Here is a 12,153-nt window from a genome sequence, read left to right on the forward strand (position 1 = left end):
AACAATACATCCAACAATACACCCTAAGGGTCAGAATTATCCATTTTTCTTTTATGCCAAAAATCATTAGGATATTAAAGCTGCAGTCGGCAAGTCTGGCAGATTGAGGGGGATCTGTGGCGTGTGCACGAACTGTGATTGACAGTCAGATCTCACACAGCCCTGTGCTGATTGGACCAGAGGAACACAGCCCTGCGCTGATTGGACCAGAGGAACACAGCCCTGCGCTGATTGGACCAGAGGAACACAGCCCTGCGCTGATTGGACCAGAGGAACACAGCCCTGCGCTGATTGGACCAGAGGAACACAGCCCTGCGCTGATTGGACCAGAGTTTTGCAAAACAAATAACAGGCTCCAGGTGGAGGCAGAAGCACAGGGTTTTTACATTTCCTACCGTAAATATATAAAACATGTATTTTTGTGAGTGAATGCAACACAATCGCGGACATAAATGGCCAAATTTAAAAGAGATTTTCTCAATGTTTCGATTTTTTTTGCACCCTCAGATTCCAGATCTTCAGATGGTTGTATCTCAACCAAATATTGTCATATCCTAACAAAACACACATCAATGGAAAACTTATTTATTCAGCTTTCATGTGATGTATACATCTTAATTAAAAAAAATGTACCCATGTGACTGGTTTTGTGGTCCAGGGTCACATATTACCTTTTATAATGCCATCATATTCTGTGCAGGCAATTAGCTAACTTGACTGTAAATAGAAAAGTCTGACAATATCACTGCTAAATTCCTCTGAGGATTGTGGTATTCCACCATATCTCTCACTGACACGCACCTAAAAGATCAGGGCTTAGAGAAAATCCCGAACTTCCCACTCGTATTTACGACATTGTGGTGGTGTTCATGTGCGTTCAACTCGTGATGACTTGAACGCACCATTATTTACATCCTATTTGTAGCTTGGATATAAATGCATGTTTAAAGTGTTATACTCGTCTGTGAAATCATTGTCGTCCATGTCGTCGCGAAGAGTGTGTGAGATCACAGCTGCAGTTTCCACAGCACTGACCAAACCTGCGCACACACACACACACATATCTGAATATAGAATATTTGCACAGATGAATGTGTGTGTGTGAGAGTGTGTGTGTGTGAGAGAGAGTGTCGATGTGTGTGTATGCACTGACTCTGTGTGCGTCTGCGTTTTCTCCTGGGTGTTTGAGCAGCAGACGCTGGCGTTTCTTTCGATCCTGCAGTCAGAGATCGTTCGTACATCCTCACAAAGTCACAGTTCAGGACCGAGGAACAAACGCGACGCAGATCCGCCGCCCTGGAGGAGAGAGAGAGAGAGAGAGAGAGAGAAACATCACACTGATGAACTCAAACATGAGTCACATGATCAGTGATGTCAGTGATACTCACAGCTGCTTGCGTTCAGGCTGCAGGAGTTTGAAACTGAATTCACTGAGAATCTCCAGAAAACTCAGATTCATCAGGTCGCCCTTGTCAAGCCCTTGACTGGCAAAACGGATGCCGTCCCTACGCAAACCAGAGAAACCAGTTAGAGAACGACAGAAACCAGTGACAGAAACCAGTGAGAGAGACAGAAACCAGTTAGAGAGTGATGAACGCACTGGTGTAACGCCAGCAGCGGCTCGCGGACGGCACGCAGGTTGATGCTGAAGTTCACCGCCAGTTTCTTTGCAAGAGATCTGATCTCCATCATCTCTTCATCACAGCAGTCCTGCTCAAGCCCTGAGAAGAGCTGCTCTCACACACACACACACACACACACACACACACACACACACACACACACACACACACACACACACGACAATGAAGAGAGATGATGCAGAGGTTGCTGACGGAAACTACACACACTCTCACAATCACACTCCCTCTCACACTCACTCACTCTCAAGGTGCGTTCACACCGGACGCGAATAGCGCGTCAGGCGCGAGTGATTTCAATGTTAAGTCAATGCAAAGACGCGTTATGCGCGTAAAAAATTCCAGCGGCGCGAATGAGGCGTAGAGCGCGGTGCGGTAGACGCGAATACGCCTCATTCGTGCGTCAAGATCGAATTGAGCGTCTGGCGCGTTAAGCGTGAATGATTTTATTAGTGTTTTTTGTGCATTCACGCGTTTGACGCGAATTCGCGGCTGCCACCCGAGTTGAAAAATCTGAACTTCTGCGTCAATTCGCGCCGCGTTAACCAATCAGGAGCCTGGCCTGCTTGCTGCTGTCACATGGTGAAGTGACAGTTTATAGTGTTATTTTATGTTTCACCTCAATAAATTATTTTGTAATATGACTAAAATGCACAACAAAGCAAATCTTTCACATAAAAACTCGATTTCAATATATGAGAGATACTAATTTTGTATTGAATGCTATTTATTCCATATCTATTCTAGATTTGAAACATTATTAATCTAATGTAAAGACAACAAACACAATTTAGTGTATAAAAAAAAAAAAAAAAAAAAAAAAATCACAGGACATGTTTCACTTTTGGAGGCTGGCTCCATTTATTATCAAAACAAAATAAATGACAGATTAGGTGGGTGCGGGCGAGGGTGAACCTCGCGCCGGGCTGTACAGCGCGGGCTCGTCAGGCAGCGACCACTCCGAGGCCTATATGGCCTACGCTGTCCTCGTCAGCGTCCTCACCGTTAGGTCCACCAAACCTTGCTCCTGGAGCAAATTGTGAAACTCCTGAAACCCTCCTGAGGGTCTGGTGGACCGAGTACAGCGACGATGTCCCCTACGCAGCTGTTTCTGCTCTCCAGAGCATATACGAGCGGTGACTCTCTCGATTAATGCTAATGCTAATGCTCGATAAACATCTAAAAAAGATGGCCGCCAACGGGTTTCGAAACTTTCGCCTCCGGATTTCGCCTCTGACGCGCGTAAATTTCGCTCTTGACGCGCGAATTAACACAAAGTGGTCAAGTGTATAACTAGACGCGGCAGGCGCGAATTTGACGCGCTATTCGCGTCCGGTGTGAACGCACAGTCACGCTCACTCACTCACTCTCACTCACTCACTCTCACTCTCACTCACTCACTCTCACACTCACTCTCACTCACTCTCATGCTCACTCCCTCTCACGCTCACTCACTCACTCTCACTCTCACACTCACTCTCACTCACTCTCTCTCTCTCACGCTCACTCTCACGCACTCACTCTCGCTCACTCTCACTCCCTCTCACTCCCTCTCATGCGCACTCCCTCTCACGCTCACTCCCTCATGCTCACTCACTCTCACTCCATCTCACGCTCACTCACTCTCACGCTCACTCTCTCTCTCACGCTCACTCTCACGCTCACTCTCACACGCACTCACTCCCTCTCACTCTCTCTCATGCTCACTCCCTCTCACGCTCACTCACTCCCTCTCCCGCTCACTCCCTCTCACGCTCACTCACTCCCTCTCCCGCTCACTCACTCTCACACTCACGCTCACTCACTCACTCTCACACTCACTCTCTCTCTCTCACGCTCACTCTCACTCATTCACTCTCACACTCACTCTCACTCACTCACTCTCTCTCTCTCACGCTCACTCTCACTCACTCACTCTCACACTCACTCTCACGCACTCACTCTCACTCCCTCTCATGCGCACTCCCTCTCACGCTCACTCCCTCTCATGCGCACTCCATCTCACGCTCACTCACTCTCACACTCACTCTCACGCACTCACTCTCACACTCACTCTCACGCACTCACTCTCACTCCCTCTCATGCGCACTCCCTCTCACGCTCACTCCCTCTCATGCGCACTCCCTCTCACGCTCACTCCCTCTCATGCGCACTCCATCTCACGCTCACTCACTCTCGCTCACTCTCACTCCCTCTCACTCCCTCTCACGCTCACTCCCTCATGCTCACTCACTCTCACTCCCTCTCATGCTCACTCCATCTCACGCTCACTCACTCTCACGCTCACTCCCTCTCACGCTCACTCCCTCATGCTCACTCACTCTCACTCCCTCTCACGCTCACTCACTCTCACGCTCACTCCCTCTCACGCTCACTCCCTCTCATGCTCACTCCCTCTCACGCTCACTCCCTCATGCTCACTCACTCTCACTCCCTCTCATGCTCACTCCATCTCACGCTCACTCACTCTCACGCTCACTCCCTCTCACGCTCACTCCCTCATGCTCACTCACTCTCACGCTCACTCCCTCTCACGCTCACTCACTCTCACGCTCACTCCCTCTCACGCTCACTCCCTCTCATGCTCACTCATGCGCACTCACTCACTCTCACTCACTCACTCACTCACACACTCACTCTCACTCCCTCGCGCTCTCTCTCACACTCTCTCACTCTCTCTCTCACTCACTCCCTCTCATGTGCACTCACTCTCACTCCCTCGCGCTCCCTCTCACGCTCACTCACACTCTCACTCCCTCTCATGTGCACTCACACTCACTCTCTCGCGCTCTCTCTCACACTCACTCACTCTCACACTCTCTCACTCTCTCTCTCGCTCACTCTCACTCACTCGCGCTCCCTCTCACGCTCACTCACTCACTCACACTCTCTCACTCACTCTCGCTCACTCTCACTCCCTCACGCTCCCTCTCACGCTCACTCTCACTCCCTCGCGCTCCCTCTCACGCTCACTCACTCACTCACACTCTCACTCCCTCTCACTCACTCCCTCTCATGTGCACTCACTCTCACTCCCTCGCGCTCCCTCTCACGCTCACTCACTCACTCACACTCTCTCACTCACTCTCGCTCACTCTCACTCCCTCACACTCCCTCCCTCACACTCCCTCTCACCCACGCTCCGTCACGCTCACTCACTCTCGCTCACACGCACTCACACGCACTCACTCTCGCTCACTCACTCTCACTCTCGCTCACTCTCACGCTCACGAGCGCGCACTCCCTCTCACGCGCACTCTCTCCCTCACACTCCCTCTCACGCGCACTCACTCCCTCACACTCACACAAATATTAACACACACACACACACACACACACTTACACTCACTCACACACACACACACACACACACACACACCTGCTGCAGACACAAGCACACAGTTCTGGCACTTTCCACAGAGCTGATCATCTTGGTTTTGCTGAGAGTCTCTTTGATGATGTCACCGAAATCCCTGTAGAACTACAGTAAAAAAAAACAATATATTTATTAAATATTGGTGCTTTGACCTGAAGCCACTTACAAATAACAATAATACAAGCAGAAACAATGAAAAACACAAGCGGACCAAATAAACAAGAACAGAAGCTCATGTAAGATTAGATGCTTGGAGACACTGATCTGATCTGAATAATGACACTATTGTCTGAATGTGTTGATGAACACACACACCTTATTGTAGTATTTGAGTATGTCTGTGGCGGCTCTGAGCTCCAGGACGCCGTATATGATGAGTTTACAGTATCCAGCCAACTGTATCCTCCTCTGCAGCAAAGCAGCCATCTTCATCTCTTCATCCTCATCCTCACCTGCACACAACCATCATTACACACACCGCTCACCAATTACAGCTGATGAAGGAGTTCATTTCAAATGCAGAGTGTGAATCAAAAACGTGTGTGTAAATACTTCAGTAAGAATGTTTTCATCAAACACGACAGCTTGAGGAGAAAGATACTTAAGTGTTAAGTGTGTGCGCACAAGTGTGTAAATATGTTGTGTTTCTCTGTGTGTACATGAATTTGTCTGTGTGTATGAGTGTATGCGCACGTGTGTCTGTGAGTGTGCGTGTACAAGTGTGTCAATGTTTGTCTGTGTGTGTGTGTGTGAGAGTGTGTGTATGTACATGTGTACTGATGTTTTTCATCAGTGTTACATCTGGAGAAAAAATGGCTAAAAGATAATTCTTTTGAAAAAAGCTTGATTAAGTGTCTCGGTTTGGTCTGTTAAACACACTCATGTACCGTTCAGATCTTCGTCGGCATCACTGAAGACGTAATCGATGATGAAAGAAGCCATTTCTGCTTTCAGAGACTCGTCAGGACTGAAGCGCTGCAGCGGCGAACCCTCTCCTTCACACACACTTCCGAACACGAGCAGCACGTCACACAGACACACAAACGCCTGCAGAAACACACAGCAGCATTCGCACTAAAGGATGTCTGACACGATGAACAAACACAACATGTGATAAAAAACACAATATATACAGTGTTTGCATTTACCAAGATACTCCTGATTAATCAGTCTATCGGATCTCTCACTCACTCACACTGAATCACTCACTCACTCACACTCACACTAAAACACACACACACACACAGAGAGTGAAACACACAGAGAGAGAGTAAAACACACAGAGTTAAACACACACACATAGTTAAACACAGTAACACACACACACACACACAGTAACACACACACACACACACACACACGGAGAGAGCCGTACCTGGTTCCTGACGCGCCTCTGAGCCACGGACAGACAGCTCACACACACCACACAGAAGCAGTGGAGAGACTTCAGCACATGCTTCAGCTTCACCTGACAGACACAACATTAGCAGGATCAACACTCTTCAAACTCCTCACACTCTCACACACACACACATCAGGGCAAAAGCTTCTGAACACACACAGGGGGAATGAACATGACGGACAGAGAGACGCACCCTGTGTGTTTCTGCAGTGTGTTGCGTGATCGTCACTCCTTTCCAAAACAGATGGAAGGCTGCGCACTTCAGAGCTGGAACCATCAGCTACATACACACACACACACACAATTTACATTGTCATAATAAGACAGTTTGTGCATGTGTGTGTTAATGTGTGTGTGTGAATGTGTGTTTGTGTGTTTCTGGGACCTTTTCGTTGATTTCTCTCGTCTCCACTCCCATCTTCAGCAGTTGAAAGCAGAACTCAAACAGGTTTCTTCCAGTCATATCTCTGGCACTGATACACACACACACACACACTCTGTTAAGATGCTTCAACACTATACTAACATAAATCACAAGCGCACACAGACACACTGTTAAGATGCTTCAACACTATACTAACAAAATCACACGCACACACTCATATACTCTCTCTCACACACTCACACACACATATGCTCTCTCACACACACCTGCTGAAGATGGCAAGAACGTTCAGAGAGGAAGCTGCTCTGTAGAAATCATCTTCATCAGCCGATCCCTGAGAAACACAAACACACTTATGAACTCATGCTGTTTACATACGTGTTTTTAAGCAAATGTTAAAATATTGCATAAAAATCACTGGATTGAAACACAAAGATGCACATAAATATTAAAATGTGCATAAAAATATATGCACTCAATTGAGGTGGATAATTTCTAATACCTTTTCAGAATAAACCCCTCAGAACCTTATGTGCCTCAGCGGAGGCTGTGAATGGATAACTGGAGTAACCAGTGGACCAATAGCATCGCAGCATCTCTAATGTTGGTTTGGTGTTTCTGAAATGCCGGAGTCAAAGTGTGTGATCAGAATGATTTGGTTTAATTCCTGTGCCTGCGGGATCTCGGTGAGATTCAGTGCCTGCGGGATCTCGGTGAGATTCAGTACCTGCGGGATCGCGGTGAGTTTCAGTACCTGCGGGATCTCGGGGAGTTTCAGTACCTGCGGGATCTCGGGGAGTTTCAGTACCTGCGGGATCTCGGTGAGTTTCAGTACCTGCGGGATCTCGGGGAGTTTCAGTACCTGCGGGATCTCGGGGAGTTTCAGTACCTGCGGGATCTCGGGGAGTTTCAGTACCTGCGGGATCTCGGGGAGTTTCAGTACCTGCGGGATCTCGGTGAGTTTCAGTACCTGCGGGATCTCGGTGAGTTTCAGTACCTGCGGGATCTCAGTGAGTTTCAGTACCTGCGGGATCTCGGTGAGTTTCAGTACCTGCGGGATCTCGGGGAGTTTCAGTGCCTGCAGGATCTCGGTGAGTTTCAGTACCTGCGGGATCTCGGTGAGTTTCAGTACCTGCGGGATCTCAGTGAGTTTCAGTACCTGCGGGATCTCGGGGAGTTTCAGTACCTGCGGGATCTCGGGGAGTTTCAGTACCTGCGGGATCTCAGTGAGTTTCAGTACCTGCGGGATCTCGGTGAGTTTCAGTACCTGCGGGATCTCAGTGAGTTTCAGTACCTGCAGGATCTCAGTGAGTTTCAGTACCTGCGGGATCTCAGTGAGTTTCAGTACCTGCGGGATCTCGGGGAGTTTCAGTGCCTGCAGGATCTCGGGGAGTTTCAGTACCTACAGGATCTCGGTGAGTTTCAGTACCTGCGGGATCTCGGGGAGTTTCAGTGCCTGCAGGATCTCAGTGAGTTTCAGTACCTGCAGGATCTCGGTGAGTTTCAGTGCCTGCGGGATCTCGGGGAGTTTCAGTAACTGCAGGATCTCGGTGAGTTTCAGTACCTGCGGGATCTCAGTGAGTTTCAGTACCTGCGGGATCTCGGTGAGTTTCAGTACCTGCGGGATCTCGGTGAGTTTCAGTACCTGCGGGATCTCGGCGAGTTTCAGTGCCTACAGGATCTCGGTGAGTTTCAGTACCTGCAGGATCTCGGTGAGTTTCAGTAACTGCAGGATCTCGGGGAGTTTCAGTGCCTGCAGGATCTCGGTGAGTTTCAGTACCTGCGGGATCTCGGGGAGTTTCAGTACCTGCAGGATCTCAGTGAGTTTCAGTACCTGCAGGATCTCGGTGAGTTTCAGTGCCTACAGGATCTCGGTGAGTTTCAGTACCTGCAGGATCTCGGTGAGTTTCAGTACCTGCAGGATCTCGGTGAGTTTCAGTACCTGCGGGATCTCGGGGAGTTTCAGTGCCTGCAGGATCTCGGTGAGTTTCAGTACCTGCGGGATCTCGGGGAGTTTCAGTACCTGCAGGATCTCAGTGAGTTTCAGTACCTGCGGGATCTCGGCGAGTTTCAGTGCCTACAGGATCTCGGTGAGTTTCAGTACCTGCAGGATCTCGGTGAGTTTCAGTAACTGCAGGATCTCGGTGAGTTTCAGTGCCTACAGGATCTCGGTGAGTTTCAGTACCTGCGGGATCTCGGGGAGTTTCAGTGCCTGCAGGATCTCAGTGAGTTTCAGTACCTGCAGGATCTCGGTGAGTTTCAGTGCCTGCGGGATCTCGGGGAGTTTCAGTAACTGCAGGATCTCGGTGAGTTTCAGTACCTGCAGGATCTCGGTGAGTTTCAGTACCTGCGGGATCTCGGCGAGTTTCAGTGCCTACAGGATCTCAGTGAGTTTCAGTACCTGCGGGATCTCGGTGAGATTCAGTGCCTGCGGGATCTCGGTGAGATTCAGTACCTGCGGGATCTCGGTGAGTTTCAGTACCTGCCGGATCTCGGTGAGTTTCAGTACCTGCGGGATCTCGGGGAGTTTCAGTACCTGCAGGATCTCGGTGAGTTTCAGTACCTGCGGGATCTCGGGGAGTTTCAGTACCTGCGGGATCTCGGTGAGTTTCAGTAACTGCGGGATCTCGGTGAGTTTTAGTACCTGCAGGATCTCGGTGAGATTCAGTGCCTGCGGGATCTCGGTGAGTTAACTGCAGGATCTCGGCAAGTTTCAGTACCTGCGGGATCTCGGCAAGTTTCAGTACCTGCAGGATCTCGACGAGTTTCAGTGCCTGCGGGATCTCGGTGAGTTAACTGCAGGATCTCGGCAAGTTTCAGTACCTGCGGGATCTCAGCGAGTTTCAGTGCCTGCGGGATCTCGGTGAGTTTCAGTACCTGCAGGATCTCGGCAAGTTTCAGTGCCTGCGGGATCTCGGTGAGTTTCAGTACCTGCAGGATCTCGGCAAGTTTCAGTGCCTGCGGGATCTCGGCGAGTTTCAGTGCCTGCGGGATCTCGGTGAGTTAACTGCAGGATCTCGGTGAGTTTCAGTACCTGCGGGATCTCGGTGAGTTTCAGTACCTGCGGGATCTCGGTGAGTTTCAGTACCTGCGGGATCTCGGTGAGTTTCAGTAACTGCAGGATCTCAGTGAGTTTCAGTGCCTGCAGGATCTCGGGGAGTTTCAGTACCTGCGGGATCTCGGTGAGTTTCAGTGCCTGCGGGATCTCGGTGAGTTTCAGTACCTGCGGGATCTCGGTGAGTTAACTGCAGGATCTCGGCAAGTTTCAGTACCTGCGGGATCTCGGCAAGTTTCAGTGCCTGCGGGATCTCGGTGAGTTAACTGCAGGATCTCGGTGAGTTTCAGTACCTGCGGGATCTCGGCAAGTTTCAGTGCCTGCGGGATCTCGGTGAGTTAACTGCAGGATCTCGGTGAGTTTCAGTACCTGCGGGATCTCGGTGAGTTTCAGTACCTGCGGGATCTCGGTGAGTTTCAGTACCTGCGGGATCTCGGCGAGTTTCAGTGCCTGCAGGATCTCGGGGAGTTTCAGTAACTGCGGGATCTCTGTGAGTTTCAGTACCTGCAGGATCTCGGCGAGTTTCAGTACCTGCAGGATCTCGGTGAGTTTCAGTACCTGCGGGATCTCGGCGAGTTTCAGTGCCTACAGGATCTCAGTGAGTTTCAGTACCTGTGGGATCTCGGGGAGTTTCAGTAACTGCAGGATCTCGGTGAGTTTCAGTACCTGCGGGATCTCGGCGAGTTTCAGTGCCTGCAGGATCTCAGTGAGTTTCAGTACCTGCGGGATCTCGGTGAGATTCAGTGCCTGCGGGATCTCGGTGAGATTCAGTACCTGCGGGATCTCGGGGAGTTTCAGTAACTGCAGGATCTCGGTGAGTTTCAGTGCCTACAGGATCTCAGTGAGTTTCAGTACCTGCGGGATCTCGGTGAGATTCAGTGCCTGCGGGATCTCGGTGAGATTCAGTGCCTGCGGGATCTCGGTGAGTTAACTGCAGGATCTCGGCAAGTTTCAGTACCTGCGGGATCTCGGCAAGTTTCAGTACCTGCAGGATCTCGACGAGTTTCAGTGCCTGCGGGATCTCGGTGAGTTAACTGCAGGATCTCGGCAAGTTTCAGTACCTGCGGGATCTCAGCGAGTTTCAGTGCCTGCAGGATCTCGGTGAGTTTCAGTACCTGCAGGATCTCGGCAAGTTTCAGTGCCTGCGGGATCTCGGTGAGTTTCAGTACCTGCAGGATCTCGGCAAGTTTCAGTGCCTGCGGGATCTCGGCGAGTTTCAGTGCCTGCGGGATCTCGGTGAGTTAACTGCAGGATCTCGGTGAGTTTCAGTACCTGCGGGATCTCGGTGAGTTTCAGTACCTGCGGGATCTCGGTGAGTTTCAGTACCTGCGGGATCTCGGTGAGTTTCAGTAACTGCAGGATCTCAGTGAGTTTCAGTGCCTGCAGGATCTCGGGGAGTTTCAGTACCTGCGGGATCTCGGTGAGTTTCAGTGCCTGCGGGATCTCGGTGAGTTTCAGTACCTGCGGGATCTCGGTGAGTTAACTGCAGGATCTCGGCAAGTTTCAGTACCTGCGGGATCTCGGCAAGTTTCAGTGCCTGCGGGATCTCGGTGAGTTAACTGCAGGATCTCGGTGAGTTTCAGTACCTGCGGGATCTCGGCAAGTTTCAGTGCCTGCGGGATCTCGGTGAGTTAACTGCAGGATCTCGGTGAGTTTCAGTACCTGCGGGATCTCGGTGAGTTTCAGTACCTGCGGGATCTCAGTGAGTTTCAGTACCTGCAGGATCTCGGTGAGTTTCAGTACCTGCGGGATCTCGGCAAGTTTCAGTGCCTGCGGGATCTCGGTGAGTTAACTGCAGGATCTCGGCAAGTTTCAGTACCTGCGGGATCTCGGCAAGTTTCAGTGCCTGCGGGATCTCGGTGAGTTAACTGCAGGATCTCGGTGAGTTTCAGTACCTGCAGGATCTCAGTGAGTATCAGTACCTGCAGGATCTCAGTGAGTTTCAGTACCTGCAGGATCTCGGTGAGTTTCAGTACCTGCGGGATCTCAGTGAGTTTCGGTACCTGCAGGATCTCGGTGAGTTTCAGTACCTGCGGGATCTCGGCAAGTTTCAGTGCCTGCGGGATCTCGGTGAGTTAACTGCAGGATCTCGGCAAGTTTCAGTACCTGCGGGATCTCGGCAAGTTTCAGTACCTGCAGGATCTCGGTGAGTTTCAGTACCTGCGGGATCTCGGCGAGTTTCAGTGCCTACAGGATCTCAGTGAGTTTCAGTACCTGCGGGATCTCGGTGAGATTCAGTGCCTGCGGGATCTCGGTGAGATTCAGTACCTGCGGGATCTCGGTGAGTTTCAGTAC

At 50.4% G+C, this 12,153-nt stretch overlaps 1 protein-coding gene across 2 annotated transcripts in view; it reads right to left on the reverse strand.

Moving 5' to 3' along the window:
- The window catches only part of stag3 (STAG3 cohesin complex component), a 91,603-nt gene that overhangs the window by 5,223 nt on the left and 74,227 nt on the right, over nt 1–12,153 (reverse strand). For both annotated transcript variants that reach the window (XM_079892661.1, XM_079892662.1), the window contains exons 19-29: nt 7,070–7,137; nt 6,804–6,891; nt 6,612–6,698; nt 6,392–6,484; nt 5,904–6,063; nt 5,332–5,468; nt 5,020–5,121; nt 1,601–1,731; nt 1,389–1,505; nt 1,154–1,296; nt 959–1,040 (exon numbers count right to left, since the gene is read on the reverse strand). In XM_079892661.1, coding sequence (XP_079748787.1) covers nt 959–1,040; nt 1,154–1,296; nt 1,389–1,505; nt 1,601–1,731; nt 5,020–5,121; nt 5,332–5,468; nt 5,904–6,063; nt 6,392–6,484; nt 6,612–6,698; nt 6,804–6,891; nt 7,070–7,137 — 1,208 coding nt within the window. The remainder of the gene's footprint in view (nt 1–958; nt 1,041–1,153; nt 1,297–1,388; nt 1,506–1,600; nt 1,732–5,019; nt 5,122–5,331; nt 5,469–5,903; nt 6,064–6,391; nt 6,485–6,611; nt 6,699–6,803; nt 6,892–7,069; nt 7,138–12,153) is intronic.

Source organism: Squalius cephalus (genome assembly GCF_949319135.1).
Source record: "Squalius cephalus genome assembly, chromosome: 14".
In the NCBI taxonomy this organism is placed as follows: domain Eukaryota; kingdom Metazoa; phylum Chordata; class Actinopteri; order Cypriniformes; family Leuciscidae; genus Squalius; species Squalius cephalus.